We start from the raw sequence: 23,537 nt of genomic DNA, 5'->3' as shown, positions 1-23,537 counted from the left end.
CAAGATGCGTATCATTAATAATAAAATAAAACAATACACTGGTAATTACATATTTGCAGTATAGCTTGATTAATAATGATGATCATTTCCCTCCATGACCTGGTCAATAATTAAACCTAGTCATGGACTAAATTCTTATTTCAATAAATCTCCATTACATCTCCAAGTGCAGTACTAGGCTTAATCCCTGGCTGCAAAACCAGCCCATAGTCTGCAGCTATGTCAGTGTATTGTCAGCATATTGTAAAAAAAAAAAAAAAAAACTTGAAAACTAATGCTGGTGAATGCTGCCCTCCCCTGGTTCTTCTCATAACAGCAGTCCATTGAAGTCCACTGAGCTCACCTTGCAGAGCACTGGTGCTGTCCATAGGCCTTGCTGGTGCTAGCAACCTGTTCCCTTTCCAGTAAAACACATCCACTCTGCTTTTCAGCATTTCTGTTTTTCTAAGAAATGAAATAAATGGTATGCATATGTTAAATACAGGAATCGAGCTGCATCTTGTACAGTACATTACAGCCACAGAACCTCTTGACATCTTGACTGAGTTTCAAACAAAACAATGTTCTACTGCAGAAACTGCAACTTTCTAGAAGAAGGATGGATTCCTAGAGCCAAAGCTGTTTATTGTTCACTGTATTAATAATTAATGGTTTAAGCTACATGGTCTTTTACCTACTTGATTCAATGGATGTAAAATACAGCAGACAGCAGAGAAGCATGAGTGGTTTCACACTGTTTAAAAAGACTGTAAATTTGCACAGTTGTCAGATTTCTGGAAGTGTAGTTTAATGAATAGGCTACATCATGTAAACAACCTCCACTAGCTTCCTTTACAACTCATTAAAACCTCAGAAACAGTCATCATTTACTGTACTGTTACAGTAAGTAAGGATTTATGGTTTCATTTTACAGGGTAGAATGGAATACATGTTTGTGACAACCTTAAATACCAAGTTCTTCAGCAGCCACAATTAACACTTCTTCTATTCATGAATAATTAGAAAGCTACGACAGGTGCTGAATCACTGCGTTGTTCACAACTCCGCCTGCCTGCTCTGTGCTGTGCTGCTCTCTCTCTAAGTAGAAAAACTGAAAAACTACCATATCTTTGGCATCTTTGGGTCATGCTGAGAGTTTGACATGTTTGGGTAATGCTGTGAGGTGATGTTCAATCCTCATGGTAGAAGAGTGGCTGGTTGATCTCTGATAAACATGTTACTGAGCTCTTATTATCACACATTTAGGAAAAGCTCCACTTCGAACCGTTCACTCCCCACAGTTGTTTTTTTTTTTCAATACGCTTTGAAAGTACGGTCATTGTGATATCCCTAAAACCTGTGTATATCTGTGGGTGGTGTTGGTGTAGTGTAGTGGATAACAAAAAGTTTTCTGCGGGACTGTGACGAAATATATAAGCTGCTCTGGATAAGAGCATCAGCCAAATGCCATAAAAGTAAATGTACATACACAATATGTCCAAATGTTTGTGGACACTTTTGTCCATATTGTGTATGTTACAGTCTTTGATGGCAGGTTTCTTAATGTCTTAAGACATTACTTCATAACTATGTTTTTGGACTTAGCTGAAACTATTTAGCTTGCTGATTGCTACTAGCCAGTGCAGTGGGCCTACTGTCATAATGAAGAGTGGTTTTGTCGTGGTCAGTCAAGGCATGCATGAGTAATGTGTATTTTGCCTTTAAACGGTTTGTGAAGTGTAGTGGATAACACCACTGGCTTCCCCCCTTGTGGCAGCCTACGGTTCGATTTCCTGGCCAATAAGAGTCCTTGGACAAAACTGCTAACTACTAAGCCTACTAATCTCCAACTAGTCGTCTAATGAACTGACACAAGCGCCACCTGGGCAGTGGTTCCATTACCAGCATTAATTCCAAACACATCTGACCACTCACCTCCTGTATCGGCTGTTTTCTGATGCGCTGGAGAGCTTCTTTCTGCTTTTTCAACACTTCCTGCACACTCCTCCTTTTCCTCTCCTCCTCAAGTGCTGCTTTACTCTTCATCAGCCTTTCCTTCCTCCTCCTCTTGAGGGCCTGTCGGTGCATATATTCATAAAGTTCTTCTGATTTTTTCCTCTGTGTAAAACTTTGCTTGGCAGGACCTTCATTCTCCTTGCTTTTCAAAGACAATGGTTGGGCTGCGCTACTTTTAGCATGGCTACCGGAGGGGTCTGTTGAGGCCTGGCTGGATGAAGTGTACTTGGAGGGGGTTTGGTTCATGCTGGCTAGTATGAAAGGTTTGCAGGCAGGAAAGGACTTTGTACTTTGGCCTATGGGATTTTTTCTGGTGGGGCGATGGACTGAATTCTCAGTCATGTTTGGCCAGTCGGATATTTGCTTCAAACAATTCTGAACATTCAAAGCTCCAATCTGCTGGGGAGCCTTCTTCAGACCTGTAAATTCAAGACATACATAGCTTAATGAGACACTGCACACGTATTCAGCAGATTCTGAGTGTAATGTATGGTTGATGTAAGGGTGAGAAACATGATGAGATATAATTATTATTATGGTGATGATAAATTACTGCACAATAGTAGGGATATAACAATTTAATGTATCGTATTGCATGGGATTCATCTCTATTGGAGTGTATTGTATCACATTGCATGGCTGTATTGTGACTAGCTAGCTTTCTGGATCAGCTTGGGGCTACCATTTCAGTTATGTTAAAAGTTGTTAGATTGGAACACCATACAGCATGGGTTGTTTATCAGATATTGTTTATTTTTATAATGCTTTTTCTGAAATCAATGCTGTTATTGTTGCAGTAACTGTCTCTACTGTCCAGGGAAGGCTTTCTACTAGATCCCTAACTTATTCCAAAAACCTGCAGCCAAGGTAGGCTAAATTTCCCGGCCACTATGTCACAGAGGCTGTTCCAAAATAACAGACCCTTCGTATACAGCCCATAAATGCAGCCTGCTTTCGGAGTGATTTGAAAGATGCAACTGATTTATTGTTTCCGGCCCACAGTTACCCACAGTTCTTTGCCCATATACAGCATGGGAAAACAATATTTTTCTTTTTTTTTTACCATCGAAAAAATGAAAAATCACCACAAAAATTGTGAAAAATAAAGCCTGTGTAAAAATGTTATTTTTAATCATTAGAATTCTATAATAATATTACATTTATCATGTAGATTTATGGCATTTGGCTGATAACTGTATTTAAAATACAGTTATCATGATCGCTACATCACCCACACTTATCTTAGTGCTTAATATGATCATATGGTTTATTGTAAGAGCACTGTACCCTTGGTGTTGTCCTTTTCAGTCGCTGAGACACTGACAGATTGGTGGTTCAAAACTTCCTTCACAAGCTTCTGGGCTTCTCTCCAAGCAGATATGTAAGTGGAGTGCTCTTCTGTTTCATTGGGAAGGAAATGTTCAGAAAGTTTTGTGGAAGGTTAAGTTATACTTACATAAGCTGCCAAGTAGAACAGGTTGGTTGCGAACCAGTGAGATACACCTTTTATTAAATTCTGAGGCAGGAAACATCCAATTAAGCAATTTCTTACTGTTCCTGAGAGCAGCACCTTTGGAGTCTGGTTTCAAGTGGCTGGCTGTGGGTGCAGAAGGGCTTAGATAGGCTTTCCTAGCGCACAATCCCATTACTCCAGCTGCACCTGGTACTATTCTTGCCCCTGGCCAAAGAAATTTTATTACACTGTAACTTAATTTAACCAAGTCTCACACGGTTCAATCTCCTTTCTGTGTCATCCCAGTGCCTCTATATCTATTTTATAAGAGCCTGGATAATGTCATTGCTCATTTAAAATAATGCACAGAGACGTTACAGACCTCTGCTGGTCACCCTGCAGACCTTTCTGGTGACGTGGCCTTGACGCATCAACTTAACGACAGGCTTTCCAGATGTTCTCTTTAGCTTCTGCTGCTGGATCTTTACCCTCAGTCTTTCAAGGGCCTTAGAGTTTAGATGACTCTTTTTCAGAAGCTCCATACGGTGGACCCTTCTGGGTGAGATTATAGACAAATTGCCACCTTGTGGAGAACCTTGGGAGTGTAGCGCAGTGACTTTTAAAACATGTCTGCTTGAGCCATTTGGTGGATGTTTATCTTCAGGGCCATGTTCTGTAGGATTTGGTAGATGGGTGCTGTTCAGTAGAAAGGTCCTGGATGAACAGGGTTCATAATATCTGTCCTCATATAATGTCTTCCTGAGTTTGGAGAATATAGTGGTCATTTACTTTGCTCAAATATCCAACTCTATACTGACAGAGCTCAATATCTTTCAGAATCAGTAAGGAAATAAGTTAGAGGCTCACCTGTAAGATGGCTCTGAATCATCCATGTTTACACTGTGACTCATTATGTAGGTTTGTTTGATGATCTCCTCAAACCTAAGAACATTTGGAAGTAAGCGAGGGATAAAGTGTTGTTTTATGAATGAACTGAATTTACTTAATTTCCATTACAAATATTTTAAATAGCATAGAATTACATTATTATAGTTTTACATGCATTTATACAAATGTATATCCAGGTTTAGATGAAAAATCACAGATTGTAAGTGGCCTTGAGCTAATGTACACTGCCCTCTTAGGGTTCTTCAGGGGTCTTTACCAATGCTGTGGTTCAATTCAATTAACCACTGGAATGCTTAAATGGTTTTGGATGAACTCTTTAATACCCTTGATTCCAGAAGAAACAAGGAATGAGCAGGTGTCCCAATACTTTTGTCCATATAAAGCAGTGCTGTTGTTAGAAATCAAAGAACCCCTTTTCAGTTCTTGAGGTACATTAGGTTAGACAGCAGAAGGTATTTAGGATGTTTTGTGCTGAATATCTCAGAACTCTTAAATGATGTTAAATAATAAATAATATTGCATAATTGTATATCTATTTATATTATATTACAATTTAAATGTGTCCTCAGCCATTTTAGAATAATCTTCAGCTCTGTTCATAATTCTGCTCACATCTGATATAATGGTGTAGATTATTTTTTAGAAATTCAAATATTAAATATGTTAACAAATTGGTTTAAAGCAGCATTATGTGAAAATTGGTATTTCTTGCTCTTGGGCTTCCCCTACAGTCAGGAGGCATATGCTTTGAGCCGTCACATACACGTATGTATATTACATGTATATTACAAGCATCTGCAGAGGCATGTAGACTGGATTTTTACAGGATTTTACACAAATATACTATACTATAATATACTATATAAACTATATGGGTTATGCAGCATTATGTAGTTATCGTGAGTGTTTTTCTGTCTGCTTCACCAGAGTTACACAGTACAGTTAGTAGGATGCTGAGCCTGGAGTGGCAATGACAGCAGCACTTCCTATTACAAGTCAGTGGAGCATCTAAATGATTTTGAAGCTGTTATAAAATGCTACATATTGTTGCTTTAAACAGTAAAAAAATCTTATTCGTGTTGACATGATTTACACAATTCAATCAAGTAAATTCTATTACTGGCATTAGTTTGAAAAGTGGTGTAGGCCATAAAAGTGACCTATTTTAGCAACATACAGCAACACCATAGGCCATGATATAAATGTGGCCAAGGTTCAGGTAAGTCAACCCCAAGTTTCTTCTGCAGTCTCTGAAATGGAGAGATTATATGAAATAAAAGTGAAGGGAAAGGTGGATTAAAACTGTATCTGTACAAGCTTATGCTCATGAGCTGTGACACATCATGAATCGAAGAGGAAAAATAAATCCTTCTAAATCCCCTCTGCTGTGTGGCCTGATACATGTCTTTGGTCTAAACCTATAAATTGGGTTTAGTGTACGGATGTGCATTTTCTCAGCAGAGAGGAAACGTCAGTTTTCTCAGTTTCTATTCATTTGCCTATCAGTGTAGTCACAGATGCGTCATTATTTGTAACTGTTTCTTTTGGACTGACCGTTTTTTCCACTTCTGAGAGTTTTGTCATGCACAGACACAGCCACTATGTGTTCAAACGTTTGCAGACACCTGCTCTTCAGTTTCCTCCTAAAATGAAAGTATAAATAAGGAGTGTAGGTCTTATTTGCTACAGCAACAACCTCTGTTCTAGATGTTACAACAGCCTTACACTAAATGTTACAACATTGCTCTGAGGATTGTGTAGCATTCAGCCACAATTAAGCTCAGATACTGATGTTGGATGATTAGTTCTGCCACTCTAACCCATCTTAAAGGTATTGAATGGAGCTCCACTAATCCAGAGGATGCAGCTAAACTGCTCCGCAGCCCAGTGTGGGGGGCTTTATATCCTTTCTGGTCAATGCTTGACATCTGTGGCTGCCTGTGATTCTATTGGCAATGCTTTTCCAGATATCGACAAAAGTATTTGGACACCTGCTCATTCATAATTTCTTCCGAAATCAAGGATATTAAAAGAGTTCTGCTTTTGTCTAGGGAAGTCTTTCTGCTAGAGTTGAGAGTTGTAAGGATTTGATTGCATTCAGCCACAACAGCGTTAGTGAGGTCAGAATGTTAGATGACCACCACCCCACCTCATCCCCTACTGATCCCCAAAGTACTAGATGGAGCACCATCATTCCAGAGAACACAGAGACCTATTTTATTGGCAGCGCTTCTCTACAGTGACTAGACACGCCATGTGAGTGCATTTGCACATCTGTGTCAGTAATGGGTGTGACTTGGGAATGCATGGGAATGGGAATGCATTTATTAGAAGGGATGTCCACAAACATTTGGACATTTAGTGAAAAATAGACCAGCAGAAATGGTCCTTACACTGACAGTCAAGAATGATTTTTCCACTGCAGTAGAAGTTGTGTATAAAATTAACGTCCATGTTGACTGGCTTTTCAAAAGTGGTAATCAAATCGTGAGGCAGGAAACCATTACATGTCATTTGATGTCATCATTTTGTATTCATTCAGAAATAGTTAAAATATTCAATCAAAATGTTGGTGTCTAGTTTATAATATTTACATCTACACTGACTTTCAGCTGTAGTTAACTGTAGACTATATAGCTGCTTTCTCCCCCAACAGGTTAGAGAGATAGATGGATAGATAGATAGACAGATAAATACAGTACAGGCCAAATGTTTGGACACACCTTCTCATTCAATGCGTTTTCTGTATTTTTATGACTATTTACATTGTAGATTCTCACTGAAGGCATCAAAACTATGAATGAACACATGTGGAGTTATGTACTTAACAAAAATGGTGAAATAACTGAAAACATGTTTTATATTCTAGTGTCTTCAAAATAGTGCTTTGCACACTCTTGGCATTCTCTCAATGAGCTTCAACAGGTAGTCACCTGAAATGGTTTTCAGGTGTGCCTTATCAGGGTTAATTAGTGGAATTTCTTGCTTTATCAATGGGGTTGGAACTATCAGTTGTGTTATGCAGAAGTCAGGTTACTACACAGCCGACAGCCCTATTGGACAACTGTTAAAATTCATATTATGGCAAGAACCAATCAGCTAACTAAAGAAAAACGAGTGGCCATCATTACTTTAAGAAATGAAGGTCAGTCAGTCCGGAAAATTGCAAAAACTTTAAATGTGTCCCCAAGTGGAGTCACAAAAACCATCAAGCGCTACAGCGAAACTGGCACACACAAGGATCGACCCAGGAAAGGAAGACCAAGAGTCACCTCTGCTTCTCAGGACAAGTTCATCCGAGTCACCAGCCTCAGAAATCGCAAGTTAACAGCAGCTCAGATCACAGACCAGTTAAATGCCACACAGAGTTCTAGCAGCAGACCCATCTCTAGAACAACTGTTAAGAGGAGACTGTGCAAATCAGGCCTTCATGGTCAAATAGCTGCTAGGAAACCACTACTAAGGAGAGGCAACAAGCAGAAGAGATTTGTTTGGGCCAAAAAACACAAGGAATGGACATTAAACAAGTGGAAATCTGTGCTTTAGTCTGATGAGTCCAAATTTGAGATCTTTGGTTCCAACCGCCGTGTCTTTGTGAGACACAGAAAAGGTGGATTCCACATGACTGGTTCCCACTGTGAAGCATGGAGGAGGAGCTGTGATGGTGTGGGGGTGTTTTGCTGGTGACACTGTTGGGGATTTATTCAAAATTGAAGGTACACTGAACCAGCATGGCTACCACAGCATCCTGCAGCGACATGCCATCCCATCTGGTTTGCGTTTAGTTGGACCATCATTTATTTTTTAACAGGACAATGACCCCAAACACACCTCCAGGCTGTGTAAGGGCTATTTGACCAAGAAGGAGAGTGATGGACTGCTGCGGCAGATGACCTGGCCTCCACAGTCACCGGACCTGAACCCAATCGAGATGGTTTGGGGTGAGCTGGACCGCAGAGTGAAGGCAAAGGGGTCAACAAGTGCTAAACACCTCTGGGAACTCCTTCAAGACTGTTGGAAAACCATTTTAGGTGACTACCTCTTGAAGCTCATTGAGAGAATGCCAAGAGTGTACAAAGCATGTGTTCATTCATAGTTTTGATGCCTTCAGTGAGAATCTACAATGTAAATAGTCATGAAAATACAGAAAACGCATTGATTGAGAAGGTTTGTCTAAACTTTTGGCCTGTACTGTATATAAGATAGACAAGCAGATAGATCAATAGGTAGATAGTCTGATAGACAGATAGATAGATATAAAGAAAGACAGATCCATAGATGGATAGACAGATAGATAGACAGACAGACAGACAGACAGACAGATTAGATAGATAGATAGATAGATAGATGGATAGATAGATAGATAGATAGATAGATAGATAGATAGATACTATCGTTGGATAGACTGATAGATCAGTAGGTCCCTAGATTGACAGACAGACAGATGTAGACAGATAGATGGACAGATAGATGTACTTATCAAGAAACAGGTTTTTAAAAAGTGAAGAAATATTAATGTAAATAACATATACACTTTTTAAATGTTGTTGCCTACCTTGTTACTGAACATTTCAATGTGGTCAGTCTTCATACTGTCACCAACTGATTTTGTTGACATACTGACTCGCCTAGTAACAGTGAGGAGTCAGCAACCGTCTACAAACACACTGCAGTAATCTCAGGCCGGTGCAGTTCAGCCTAGTGCTTAATGCTATTGCGCACTGCAGACACAGCTCTTCCCACTACACACAGCAGCACACTGAGAAGAGTCATGCATCAATCATTAACTAGCTACGTGTATAGATCTATAAAATCCCTCAGTAATGAAGGCAAGTATATTTAGATAGTGCTTTAGTGCTTTAAACAACAGGCGTTGTCACACAAGGAGCTTTAGTGATCAGGGTCCGAGCCTCAAGTGAGCAAGCAAGCCATAGGCGACAGTGGCAAGGAATACTCTCTCTGATCGAGAGGAAGAAACCTTGAGAGGAACCAAAACTCCAAGGGGAACCCATCCTTTTCTGGTCGACACAGAATAGCAAAATAAATAACATAATTAAACATTAAATAAATACATATCTAATGGATACAAATCAATGAAAAATTAATGCAGAAATAGAAATAAGCCTAAGTTCTGAAATGTAACCACTGAAAACCAGAGATTAAGATTAGTCATAACTAATTACAGCTATTAATAATGTATATATGTTGGTGGTTACCTTAGTATCAGTAATTAATTATGAATATCTTTATGGGACTTTATAGGACTCACTGTATGTCTGATTGAGGCCTTGTGCAGATTCTAGTGACTTACACCTATAGATCACAACCATTCAAGATGTTTAAGCTCTGAGATACACTAAATGCACCATATGGACAAAAGTATTGGGACACTTGCTTATTGATTGCTTCTTTTGAAAGCTTTCTACTAGATTTTGTAACATTGCTGTGAGATTCGATTAAATTCCGTAATAAGGGCATTAGTGAGGTCAGGACCCCACCCTTCTAGCCAACGCCAGGCATTAGGCTTAGAGGTCCATAGATTCATGTTTATCTGTTCCAGAGAGTCCTATTTAATTGGGACTACAGGGACTAGACAGGCTGTGTGTGTGTGTTTGTGTTTGTATGCATTTGTACATCTGTGTCAGCAAAGCATGCAACTTCATATAGCTGAATGCACTCATTAGAAGGGGTGTCCACAAACATTTGGATATATAGTGTATCTCTATCCAAGCCTGCTTCTGTTTAAGTTCTTCTGTGTCCACTGTCACATTTTACAAAGATGATACTACTACTCAGACTACTCAGTTATATAAGTGGAAGTATGGAGCCAAATATATACTTCAGTAAAAAAGCATACCTATATTTAAACATATTAGTTTATAAAAGTATATAAAACCTAACAATGAAACAATTAAACAGACCAAATTAAGAGTCAGTACCAGTCTTTTATTTTGGTGGTGTGTCATGCAGTGTTTAGTGTGTGATGCAGTGACGAACAGGTGAAAATGGCTAATCCCCATGCAAAAACGAACTGGCAGTGATGAGTGATAGGTAGTTCCACTAAACACTGATATGAATTTGGTTGAAACCTGACTGCTTGGCTAGAGAAACAAAAGACCTGGTAACATGGTTAAACATGGTGCTGGTAGCATCATGCCCTGGGGCTGTTTTGCAGCCAGTGGAACTGGTACATTGCAGAAGGTAGTTGGAGTAATGAAGATTGAGTACCATCAAGCTACCATCAGCTAGATGGTTAAAACTTGGACACAGTTAGGTGCTCCAACAGGCCTGTGATCCCAAGAATTTATCAGATGTGCTTTTTGAGTGGATAAAGCAATTTAAAATTAAGCTTACAGAATAGCCTTCCCAAAGTCCTGACCTCAACCCTGTCAAAAGTATGTGGATAGACTTCTAATGTTGACCCTTTATTGATTTCAAAATGTCTACATGAAGCATCCTTTGAATAAACAAGTGACAGATTGGTTCTTGTTGTAGCAGATTTCTTGTACAAACAGTGCATGGGCATCTGAGGTCTAACGTTTGAAGCTGCTGAATTTCTGGAAAGCCTGCAAGTGCGTCCAGGTGCAGGCGTCCTGCTTGCTGCCATGCTATGTGCTTCAACAAGTGCGGCTGTGTTCTGGCAGCAGCAGGGTTTCCCCCTGTCCCACAGACCGCCCATTGAGTGTGTGAGTAAGCACAGAATCCAGCAGTGTACAGCAGTAAAGAGAGCTTCATTCATTAGCCATCACATTACAATGGAGTATACATTTAGCTTAGTTAATGCACTATATGCAGTACTGATGCCTAATAAACTGCTAATAAACGCTCTCTGAGCACTTTATTGGAAACACTATATTAATACTGGGTAGGGCCTCTCTTTGCTCTGAAAAAGCCTTGATTCTTTGTGGGATGAATACCATTCAACTCATTGTTGACCACCTCCATCAGCCTGGACAGGTTAGGTCCATGGATTCAAGATTTTGGCACCAGATTCGGACCCTACCATCTGTATGCCTCATAGCAGAAATCCAGATTCATCAGACCAGCCTCACAGCTGTTCAGTTTTGGTGAGCCTGTTCCCACTGCAGCCTAAGCTTTCTGTTCTTGACTGAGAGAAGTGGAACCTGACGTGGTCTTCTGCTGTTGTATCCGCCTCAGGGTTGGATGTATTGTGCATTTTAAGCAGGTTTATAGGTTACAACTGTACAGACTCCTGAGTAAAAACATGAACATGGGCAGTTGACAAAAGTGATGTCCTGAGTGGTGTAGCCATCTAAGCATCAGCCCTTCCATTGAGAGATTACAGATGGGCAAGTTTGGCTTTGCTGGAGTGGTAATCTGTAGGAAACATGCTGTTGGCTGGTTTCACATGACTTGGAGAAAGCACCTGCTACTATTTACTATTCGTCCCAGCTTCCTGAGTGAGGTTTAAGAGAGATCTGCTGTGTTTGTGTGTATTTGTGTGTTGATAAGGAGTAAGAGAGAAGGCGTCTCTCACTTTGATGAATCATCTGAAGGCATCAGCTCTACAAGCTCTGAGGGGATCGGTAAGAGTGCAGATTTGTACACTTGTTTAGAACAGTGCTGCATTGCAGATCACACATGAAAAGAAGCCTTTAGAAAAAGGGAAATATAGTTATATATTTATATATTTATCTCAGACAGCACATTGGTTTGTTGTACTTGAGTTACAACAGCTATTGAAGATTGCAGCCCTGGGTGGAAACACAAAAATAAATAAATAAATATTGAAGTATTGTAAATGAATCCAATTACATGACTTGAATTATTGTTTTTCAGTTTCAGCATTTTAGCATTAACTGTGTTGATGTCATGTCATCCCTGTCCAACATTATAAACACTCTATTGGGAGACTCTGACATACAAAGGGACGTCATAACACCAGCATAAGCACAGAATCAATCAAGTAGCTCTTTATGAATATATTTATGAATAGCTTACATGAATGTTTTATGACATAAATGGCATTGTATTGACATAAGAACCATTCAACCAACCTTTTCTAACCCTGTAATCAACACCATTGTCATGTAATTGAACTTTTAAAGGTGCCAAAAAATGGATTTACTCAGTATTGAGTAAATGTATAAATATATAATATGTATATACATGTATACTGGTGTATAAATAGTAGGTATGTGACTTTATTTTGGGTGAAAAATGCACATGGGATGCTACAGGGCTATTTACAATCGTGTTATGTTGCCTCAGAATGAAACCCACCGATTTTCCTTTTACGGAGGGTGTGTGATAAAAAACACAAGCTTTGTTTTTATTGATTGGTTACGGCACAAGGCCTGATTTGTGTAGCAACCCATATTCCCATAAGTAGCAAAGTCTGGAGGTCTCTTCAGTATCAGTATCAACCACAAGAAATTCTCACCAAAGTTTCAGTTTCTCCAGCTTTGTTTAGGGATTTTGGTTGGGCTGGTTTAATATAACCAGTAAATATAACCAGTTGGCTTGCAAGTGGCTCATCGGTCTAATGTGCTACCACTATGGCCCAGGGGTTACAGGTTAGAATCCAGAGCCATGCCATTTTGTCATCAGTGGCCGGAGTCGGAGGGAGCACAATCGGCCATGCTCTCTTCTCCGGGTGGGTAGATGGCACTCTCTCCCCTCCCGTGTCCCCTCATCCTCTCAGCTGGGGATCCGGCACTTTACTCTATGTGTGTGTGCAATGCCGCATCTCTGGCAGTTTGAAGAGGTGGTGGTTGGCTTTGCATGTATCTGAATGTATCGGGTTGAGTCTTCAGAAGTTTTTACTCTCCTAGTGTCCAGAGCTAAGAACGGATGGGTTAATTGGCAGTACCATTAATATTCTAGCACCCCTTTAGGGCAGAGGCCTAGTTTAGATTGAGGTAGACTGAATGAGTTTTATGAATGTTGCCCTTAAATTAGGGTGATGCTCTTTTAGCCTCTGTCTGTCAGAATGTGTTAACAAATGTTGTTCTTAACTAGACCTGTGCTCTATACGGTCTGTTACATGATAGGAATGATGGCTTATAACAGTGTTGTAAATGGAGTGCAAATGTTCTATACATTCACTGAAGGGCACCAAATATATATATATATATATATATATATATATATATATATATATATATATATATATATATATATATGTAAACTGTATATATGGAGGGGAAAGAAGCAATCCAGTGCATATAAGCTCTCTTCTGCTCCGTCGAGCAGACGGCAGCACATGCCCGTGCATCATTGGCCCTGCGGCCATTAAATCTGGCCTCACGCGCACGGATACAAATGCAGCTGGTCCACAGTGCAGAGGTGTGTGACGGCCGCCGGAGTCAGAGCCGTGAGAAACAGCTGTAGGAGTGTGCATGGTGTAGCTGGACGCACAGAGATGCATCTGAGACCAGCACGCAAATTAAGTCCTGCACTAGCAGCTGCCTGCTGGCTGGCATGCGGAGAGCTGGACTGGGGGGAATCCCGAGAGAGAGGGGGAGAGAGAGACAGAGACAGAGAGTGGGAGAGAGAGAGTGCTCTATTCCTCCCTTGGGCATTCTGAACGCACTGGCATTCATCCATTCAGTGCAGGCAGGGCCCCAGGCTACACTGTGTTGCTTTGGTTTCCCCGGATTCAATCGTTATTGTGCCCCCCTCCCCTCCTCCTCCCTCTCTTCCCCCCACCATCACCCCCTACCCCAGCCCACCCCCTGCCTCGTTCTTGCAGCAGCGACTCATGTTTTCATTGATCACAGCAGTGGACGAGAAAACACACACTCACACACACACACAGATAAAACTCTGAAAATCTCGGCCTTAGGAAAAACTCGACCACGGTGGTTCTGCTAGTGTCCAGAATAACGGAAACAGCTGATCCTCTCTAAGAAGCAATGAATAGAACTGGACAATGCAGGGATTCCAGCCAGGGCATGTGTGTATGTGTGTGCGTAACTGTGGGTGTGTGTGTCTATTGGTGTGTAGCCTCTATACATATACATACATATATATATGAGTGTGTATGCACATGCACTACTGGCTGCTTGCATCTGCTTGTACATGTGTATTAGTGTATGTGTGTGTGTGTGTGTATGAGCGCACAGGAGCGAGATTTGGGAGCCGATTTCCAGTTCCTATAGCAACCGTGATGTAAGCTGAGAGGGGCAACTGCGCCCCATCACCCACCCTCACCACCCCTCCACCCCCATCCACCCCCATCCATCCCCCTCTCCCCTCCTCCCCCCCTCTTTTCTCTCCCTTTCTCTTCCTCTCTCCCCCTCTAAAAGAGACACAAGCCCACTCACAGGAAAGGCTGGGTGTGTGAGAATGGGAAGTGCACCACGTTTTGCTGGATTATAAAGCGCGCTCCATCGTTTATTCATTTTCCTGTCTAGCGTTGCGGAAGAAGATTAGCAAGCTGGAAACCACTGCTCTATAGCAAACACGTTTGGGTGTCGGGCGAGCAAGGTGTGTGTGTGTGTATGTAATGTCTACCTAGGAATTCATTCGGTTCAGTGATTGGGCTGTGGCTTCTGAGGCTATGCTGAGCTAAGGCAGCCCCAGTACAACCCAGTGCAGTTTTTTTCTCCTTTCTTTCTACATAAAAATAGAGTTGCACACGTATCTGTAAGGGCAAACATCATTTATCATGTGGTTTTTCATCTGACCTCTGTTTTTGAAGGTGTTTCTCGATCTTTTACGATGACTCGAGTGATATTAGCAGAACTTCATGTACTGTTCTCAACCAAATGCAAACTAGCATCAGGTCTGTGTTCATTTGTCAGTGTTGCACTTGTTTCAAACTTTGCTGGACCTCATTCATCGCACCATGCCAGCTCTAACTAGGTTGTTCTGTGTGACCTAGTTTTGGTGTTGGTGGTGTGAACAACTTTTCGGGCCTTTGCCGGCATAACTTAGAAGAAGCTGATTGTCTTTGTACCAGTTGCACCAGTCCTGTTATGTAAAGATTAAGTAACATTATCCGGAATGAAGCTACAGTGCTGGATGTCAGGTGTTTGTGATCTCTTCCTTATTGACACAGAAGCATAGCATAGCATTGCCGAGAACGTCCTCACATGGAAAAGTACATTATAGGCCTGTCACGCTATCGACTTATCGTACAGTATGTGGGCATGACTATCAGTATTTTTTGCTGACCCTGGTACTGCCCATTATGGTTATTGAGTGAGAAGAGCCCATTAAAGTGAGTTAGCCAGTATGTTGACTTTGTTTAACCAGTGGCTTTATTTTATCTGTTTTATTTATTTAGGAAAGTTTTTTTTTTCATTTTTATCTTCCAATTTCAATGTTTTAATGTTTTAAATAATTAAAAGTTCACTGCTCTTTAAAAAGGTGTAAATGCATTGTCATGCTATATTATCACTGTATAATTGGCATGAAATGGTCTTAAAATGACATTAACATTATTTTAAATATATATCGTCAGAATATCAGATAATTAATTAATCCTGGCTTTTTCCCCCTACTGTTATAACTTAGAAACAACTCAGCCAGTTTGCATTGCTTTTCATGTAGTTCTCGATTAGTAATCATTAGGGTATGATAAAGGTCACAGAGCATAAGGGGTTAAAAAGTAGTTCATCAGAATCAGAATCAGAATCTCTTTGTTTCACCAAGTATGTTACACATACAAGGAATTTGTCTTGGTAAGAGCAACACGTATGACAAGTAACAAAAACACAGAACACAGATTATTTACAGTATTAAACTAAAGGACAATTACTCTAAACAATAAATAGGGTAGGGGATCAATTAAAAAAGTAAAAAGTACTAAAGGTAATAAAGAGCTGAAGAAGCTGAGAGATGTGAAACAGATTTAGTTGAAAAATATTACATATAGAAAGTTACAGATGACCTGAATATTTACAGAAAGAGAACATCTGTACAGGTAACATAGCATAGCATTGCCGAGAACGTCCTCACATGGAAAAGTACATTATAGGCCTGTCACGCTATCGACTTATCGTACAGTATGTGGGCATGACTATCAGTATTTTTTGCTGACCCTGGTACTGCCCATTATGGTTATTGAGTGAGAAGAGCCCATTAAAGTGAGTTGGCCAGTATGTTGACTTTGTTTAACCAGTGGCTTTATTTTATCTGTTTTATCAAAACATCATGTCTTCATAAATTTGACCTTATCCCAAATGTTAGTTGAGCAACCATGACATATTTGTTGTCTGAAGTTTGCTTTTTTCATTTTGCTAGGATAATCTTGAGTCCTTCATGCTGCCTGCCATCAGCAGCCGGAGCCTGAGAGAGCACAATTGGCCTTGCTCTCTCTGGGTGGGTAGGTGGCTCTCTCGCATATGTTGGAGGAGGCGTGTGTCAGTCCTCAACATCCCAGTGTCTGGAGCATTACTTGGGATTGGGGGAGAGTAGATAGAGGGGGTTGTGTGTTGGCAATCTAAAATGGACGAGAAAAAATGGTTAAAAAAATATCTATCTAATATTCAGAACACAAACTGTTAAATTAGTCTTGTTGCTCAAGGGAAAAAGGAAATAAGGTAATTTTTGCTAATCCATTCCTGTAGTCCTGAAATCTGTCCATTGGGCCTATAATGTTACTGTCAAATGAATCCAACCAACCTGCATTAAACAAGTCATTAAATATTTCTACTAATGCATAATGACACGTTTATTCCAGTCAGTTACATGAGCAATACTGGACTTCATGAACTGCATGCTCTTAAAGTGAGTGTGATACATAATGACCATTATACTTGTTAAACAATGGTAATGTGACAACATGCTGCACTTTAACAGAAATTACAGCAGCTACTGTGAAACCGACAGTTCCATTAGAGGTAATGGATACTGCCCCGAATTTAGTAAGCCAATATCTGGAAATCTAAACGGCCATGCCAAACCGTGTTTAACCATTAAAACTCTCAATTAGTCTACACTTAGGCTTCATCTGGGTCTGGAAAGCTGGCCTGATTATGCTTAGAAGCACCAGCACACTGGAACATTTCTTAATGCTAGAAACTGCCTTCTTTTATATTAGCCAGCAGAGCGGGGTGTTTTTCATTATGCTCCAGAAGACTCAATCCTAATTAGTTCCACTAAGCCCCACTGTCCTTTTCTAGTTGTCTCACTTAACTTACCATATTCTTCTTTCTCTAAAGCCAAGGCCAGGGCTCCTCTAATGAGGACTGCTTCCTCGCAGTCCTCTGCGAGTCTACCAGCGGACGCATGGAGAACCGGCACGGTCAGCACCCTCCGCAGCCCAACGGCCAGCCACGAGAGGCCTCGTCCGCAGCCCAATCACCTGGGCGCCAGTCACCACTGCTCTCCGGAGCCACCTCCCTCATCTCCCTCACCCAGACTGAGGAGCTCTTTGACCTGATAGCCAGCTCCCAAAGCCGCAGGTTGGACGATCAGAGGGCCAGTATAGGAGACCGCCTGGGCGTAACAATAGCACAGAACAACGTCGGCCATCTCTGTGAAGCCTGTAACCCACAGGAGCCGAGCGATGAATTCTTTAATATGCTCATAAAGTATCAGGTAATATATCAAAAACACTGAACACAGTAGAACACAAACACACACATATAAGCTATACAACTAATGTGTTCATTGACGTTCACTGATTCCAAGTTTACTAAAGTCTGTTCTTATTAGTACGCTCCTAAAAATAGGAGCCATGGTCTTTAAACCATTTTTTGTTGTATCTCTATGTTTTGTGAGTTCCTCTATACTGTTTTGAGAAGCACTGCCCTAAAGTACATACACCATATGAACACATTTAGCTACTTTAAATTGCATCCATTGCTGACACAGGTGTGCAAATGCAGTCACACACAGCTTGCCTAGTCCATGTAAAAAGGTATGGCCAATAAAATAAGAACATATTGGCACCACGGCTAACGCCATCCGTGGACTAGAGGGGTAAAAAAAAAAGGCTCCCAGCAGTTAGCTGTGGAGCAGTATGACTGTGTTCTCTGGAATAGTGGAATGGTGGTGCTTATACTTTTGAGATGAGTTGGGGAGTTGGGGATGAGCTGGGGTGGTGATTATCCAATCAAATCCTCACAGCGATTCTCGAGAATCTGGTAGAAAGCCTTCCCTGGACATCTTTGTGTGTCACCTTTCGGTGTCCCAATACTTTTGTCATGTAGTGTATTTTTGGTTTACTAAATGCACATTCAGTGGTGAGAGAGAGCCAGTCATGAAAACGAGATGTCTTAGTGTAAAGAACTTTTCTAAAGTTTTGAGTACCTCGGCCCAATTAAAAGGTTCTGTGGAGAACCCTTAAATTAGTCATAGAACAATTTACTGTGAATGTACTTTAAACATCACATATCTCCTTTTCAAAGGGGTTCAGAACCCTTCATTTCAAGAGCAGTCATGCTCCTCATACCACAATTTAGAAGAGCACCTGTGTAGGGATGGTTAGCAATTGTCTGAAAAGTCTTTAGCTTAAAAAATGAGCAAAGCACCTAATCTCTCACTCAGTTTGTCCTACTGTGTCTCTCTTCCCTTAGTCCTCTAGGATCAATGATCAAAGGTGCTCCCTGCCTCCAGCTCCAGATCCAGATGAAGACTTTTTCAGTCTCATTCAGAGAGTGCAGGCCAAACGTATGGATGAACAGCGGGTCTCCTTCCACCCTGATGAGAAGGATGACACGGACTCTGAGCCTAAGTCCAAGCCTTCTGAAGAAGACTCCAGTTAGAGACTGCTGCTGCACTTCAGTTTGACTTCCACTGTTCTCTTAAGCACTGAATCTGAGAGTATCCTGGAGGGATATATCTCAGCCGTTGGTGGAACTGCTTTGTGGCATAAAGTCTAGACCATTCTTCTCCAGTCCTGGTCCACTAGTGCTCCTGCACTGCATATTTTGACTCCACCTTCGTGTAGGCTTGGGGGATATGATGATACCATTGCAGTGTCTCAGCTGTATTCTTTTTGCACTGATTGTAATCTGCAATTTGAAGCCATTTGCAGATACAACCAATCTTTGTTAGTTTGCGCAAACAAAAAAAAAAAAGTCCCAAGTACACTACAGTGCTTGAGCTGGAAGGAATGCATCAAACAGCCACAAGATATATTGCACAGGAAATGGTTAGGTTTTGCACAGTGGTTAAAGAAACCAAAATTAACACTGCAGACTATAAACACTGCAGGGATGTGCATTTGGACTATTTTTGATAATCAAATACCTGTAATTGGTAATGAATAGATATTTGGAAAACTCAAACAAGAGGCTGATTGACATTAGTTTATCTTAGTTCATCAGAATACACATTAGGCCTGGAAAATAGGGCAATGTTATCGGACATCAGCAATTACTGATGTGTAACGCCACAACGTTGCCTCAGTGGTGTGATTGCCATGCTGAGAAGAAATCTGGTAGGGAACTAGACTAATTTAGTTTTGAACACCTTTCAAAATAATATACTTATAAATAATATGCACATGTAATATTTAATTTTTATTTTACTGTTAAAACAATGGATAATTGTGGGGCTTTAATACGCCAGTATGCAAAGGTACAGTAAATTTCCCTCTATCCAGAGCACAACTGTCTCAGCTATGTTCACACAGCGTGTAAAAGTGGCCCAAATCTGACCTTTTTATTGTCATATGTGACACGGCTGTGTTGTCTGTGCGGCTGTGTAAACTACATAAATGAACACTGAACACTGAATTGAACATCGCCAGTTCAAATCTGGACCACTTTTATATGTGGTATTGAAATCTGATACATATCCGATACATGGCAACGCGACTCAGTCGGAACATCCAGATTGGAATTCATGCAACGTTAATCCAACTTACATTCCTCATAAATGCACACTCAGGAGAACAGGAAATAAATGAAAGTGCAAACTGCTCAGATGATGTCAGATATAGGTCTCAATAAACAATAGCATGAACAGCCTTAAAAAAAGCTGATTTAGTGAGAAAATTGGATCCGGGCCATTTTACCCGCTGTGTAAACATAGCCTTAATGGCCGTATGTTTCGGATGAGTTGGAAAATCATCACACTATACTTCATGGCATTCCACCACCATCTACTACTGAATTACTTGATCTATAACTGTAACAACCATGAAAAACAGCTTAACGAGAAAGCTCATGATAATTTTTTTAGATATCGCCTGGCCTACTACACACACAGATTACAGTGGTGCACTGGTGCGAGCAGGCTAACGAAATGTAGCTCAAAGATAAATGTAGCAGCAAACAGAGGTGTATACATTTAAGAAGATCCACTGGAACATATTGAATGACTAAATGTTAAAAGAGTACAATGGTAATATAGTTTGTTTTGTAAATAAGGCTTCAATATTGGAGGCTGCTTCAGATGAGCTCATGCACTAATGCTGAAACTAGAGCTAACCAGTACAGCACTAGGTGCACAACTGTGCGTCAACATCCTGGCAGCTAGAGGAGCGTTAGTTAGCCTAGTTGCCTTTAGACCCATCCTCATGTAAGTAGTAAAGCGCAATCTGGTGAAACTCACATGCTTAAGCGAAAACATAGCAGAACTGTTATGAAACTTACAGAAACTTTACAACCCCGTCACATTGAATTGTTGGCCTGTATAACTACACTGCCCAGCTTTTAGAGATAGCGAAGTAAACAACGGAACAGTGAATTCAGTATTCAAATTCTTGTAAACTACAGTCCTTTAGATGAGTGTATCTTTTTGTTTGAACATTAGCGATAGCATCGTGTACTGGTATACTGAAAACAAAAAAATTTCTATGTGGTGTTGCCCACTATGACATGTAGCTTCTTAATTGTAAAATTATAAACCTTTAAACACTGAGAATTTGACTCGTAGCAATTTGCAATATTATTGTGTACTGGTATACTTTTTAAAAAATCTATCGTCCATTATGAAAAATGAATATCGGCCAGCCCAATCTTTATATGCTAGCACGTTCATCTACATGAGCTAAATAACAATGTGTTAACCAGTGTATATAAATATGTAGAGCAGGGGCACCTTAGGGCCACAATGGGGAAACACTGGTCTAGACTGCTTAGGCTCTGGTCAAGAGATATAGAGGTGGGCCCAAATGTAGACAATTAGACCATAACTGCTGAGAGAACAGGAAACTTTACCTGTGCTCCTTCCAGTAGCCACACTATAAATGTGTATGTTCAGATTCCCAATCAACAACACAGTGGAAAACGATTAGCATATTGATGTTTTTTTAAGGGTAATGGAACTAACTGCTGTCACACAGAACAGCGTAGATCAGTGTCAGCTGCTGCTCATCATTTACAAGCAGCAAGATTTCCATTGGATGCAAGTAGGAAAAAAATGTTTCACTTGAATATGAAGCTGTTGATTTTCAAGCAGATGGGATGTGTTGTATTTGGCATATGGTTGTGTATATCCATGGGACATCCAACTTACTGGATTCAGTAGGCTGATTTCTTAGATGAGTCAGATAAATAAAACACACTAATAACCACTAAGAAAAGCATACTCCCATCTGAACTGATTAGGATAAGCTGGGATGGTGATTCCTTTACAAGAACATATAGATTCACGTGTGAAATGGGTCAAAAATCACATGTAATTACAAAAAGCCTTTTTTTACATGTGAAAACATGGATACATATGATAATACATATTTTCACAAGTGAAATAGATAGTTGAAACCATATGTGTCTTATTCCCATGTTTTTTTCTCTAAGGGTTTTAAGTAAAATAAAAAAGTGCATTTTTTGCTCAGTAAAACATGTTAATAGAGGATTCTTTTAAATCACAATATAACATTTTTAAAGTTCCAATGAATAAAATGAGTGTTTTTAGAATGCCTGCTTATTTTTGCAATCACCTTATGTGCACCTTATGATTTTTCTACACAGACTGCATTCGCAGTGCCTAATTCATGAATGTTTAATAGTTTTTGATCACATTAGGCCAAAGCAGCTGGTTTGGTTTTCACACTCTTACTCATGACTACACTGAGCCAAGGTTCATGAGTCTCTTTTATCAGCTTAAGTGAAAAACAGCAAGCATTGGATATAGCCATCACCCTCAGGTTATTAGAGCCAAGATGCAACACACACACACACACACACACACACACACACACGTTTGTGCTCCTGATGGATAGCAGTGGGAATTTCTATTATCTTCCATTGCCAAATGCAGTGGAAAGTAATTAGACCTAACCTTATCTTAACCTCAGGGACCAAAAACAAGTCCAGTGAAATGTCTCTATAAATTGTCATATTATTTGGGAATGCCTGGTCCCCACAAAGAGCTAAATACATAATCACTTACTCACTCATTCACACACAGGCATGTTTGTATTCCTGTCTTAGTAGGGTATTTCCAGTGCCTCCCATTGCTACATGCTACCTAACCCAACCAGTAAAACTGCAATTGCCTTGGAACGTCTGGTCCCCACAAAGAGCTAACTACATATCCTACACAACAGAATAGCACATTTTGATGTTGTTGTTGTTACAATATAATACTAATGTTTTATTAGTCTTAGCTATCAATATGTTTTAATTGTACACGTTTGGAATAATTATAAACTTATATAAAGACATTTCCCTCATGGGAATCAGTGAAATGCCCTACAAACTAAGCTCTTTTTGGTTTAGCAGTGGCGGGTAATTAGAGCGGGCATCAAACCCCTGTATATGAGGGACATAATGGTTAAGCATTTGACCTTGATATGTAATGTTGCACACTATAAAATGTAGCTTCATGATAGTAAAATCATAAACCTATTAACATTCGTCAAGTGCATTCACTGTCCTGTATTTCTCTGTAATGAGCTCCCATGAGTTCATCAGTCACTGCCTGTGTTAGCTGGTTAGCTGCTGTTGATCAGTATTACATAGCTGTATTTTTCCAAAGGAGGTTCATCCAGACTTTGCTTTACTCCGCTCTCTAAATGACAAAAATGTATCTACTTCATTTATTATGTAAAGTCTGTCACTCAACCAGTTCAGATTTACAGTGTTTACAGAACTGTAATGTCTCTAATTCCGCGTCCGTCTTTGTCCCCTTTTTTGTCCCCTTTTTGTGTGTTAATAATTATCTCCATGTTAAAAAAGCACTTCCAATGTGAACTCCTGTTGAACATGGTTCTTGTCAGGATACTTTTGGGCAGCACAGTTAGTTTTTTTGCCCACAGCAACACTGGGAACTGACTGGCTTTCCCCATGTGCGTTAGTCAGACTGATGG

The 23,537-nt window shown here is 40.3% G+C and overlaps 2 protein-coding genes and 1 long non-coding RNA gene across 3 annotated transcripts; 1 reads left to right on the top strand and 2 right to left on the bottom strand.

Moving 5' to 3' along the window:
• Positions 1-339: 339 nt before the first annotated feature.
• Positions 340-3,990, bottom strand: LOC140542357 (uncharacterized). The gene is made up of 5 exons (XM_072665307.1): positions 3,831-3,990; positions 3,548-3,673; positions 3,283-3,393; positions 1,915-2,414; positions 340-444 (listed from the first exon to the last, which is right to left on the bottom strand). The coding sequence occupies exons 1-5, from the start codon at positions 3,988-3,990 to the stop codon at positions 340-342; spliced, it is 1,002 nt and encodes a 333-aa protein (XP_072521408.1).
• Positions 3,991-4,032: 42 nt separating this feature from the next.
• Positions 4,033-8,981, bottom strand: LOC140542324 (uncharacterized). Its single transcript, XR_011978002.1, has 3 exons — positions 8,913-8,981; positions 4,316-4,390; positions 4,033-4,207 (listed from the first exon to the last, which is right to left on the bottom strand). It is a non-coding gene; the product is annotated as an uncharacterized lncRNA (long non-coding RNA).
• A 5,670-nt stretch (positions 8,982-14,651) lies between these two features.
• On the top strand, positions 14,652-22,118 carry gpsm1a (G protein signaling modulator 1a). The gene is made up of 3 exons (XM_072664827.1): positions 14,652-14,809; positions 17,491-17,869; positions 18,850-22,118. Exons 2-3 carry the CDS (start codon positions 17,558-17,560, stop codon positions 19,036-19,038), a joined length of 501 nt encoding a protein of 166 aa, XP_072520928.1. The 5' UTR covers positions 14,652-14,809; positions 17,491-17,557; the 3' UTR covers positions 19,039-22,118.
• Positions 22,119-23,537: the final 1,419 nt, after the last annotated feature.

Source organism: Salminus brasiliensis, chromosome 20 (genome assembly GCF_030463535.1).
Source record: "Salminus brasiliensis chromosome 20, fSalBra1.hap2, whole genome shotgun sequence".
Lineage (NCBI taxonomy): Eukaryota > Metazoa > Chordata > Actinopteri > Characiformes > Bryconidae > Salminus > Salminus brasiliensis.
The sequence above is the reverse complement of the archived record's forward strand: the minus strand, read 5'-3'. Positions and strand labels throughout refer to the sequence as shown.

Coding starts and splice junctions, on each gene's coding strand:
- LOC140542357 (XM_072665307.1), bottom strand. CDS start 3,990: ATGGAGCTTCTGAAAAAGAGTCATCTAAACTCTAAGGCCCTTGAAAGA. Junction 2,415..3,282: donor TGAAAAGGACAACACCAAGG/GTACAGTGCTCT, acceptor TTGAATTTACAG/GTCTGAAGAAGGCTCCCCAG. Junction 445..1,914: donor GAAAACAGCCGATACAGGAG/GTGAGTGGTCAG, acceptor TTCATTTCTTAG/AAAAACAGAAATGCTGAAAA.
- gpsm1a (XM_072664827.1), top strand. CDS start 17,558: ATGGAGAACCGGCACGGTCAGCACCCTCCGCAGCCCAACGGCCAGCCA. Junction 17,870..18,849: donor ATATGCTCATAAAGTATCAG/GTAATATATCAA, acceptor CTCTTCCCTTAG/TCCTCTAGGATCAATGATCA.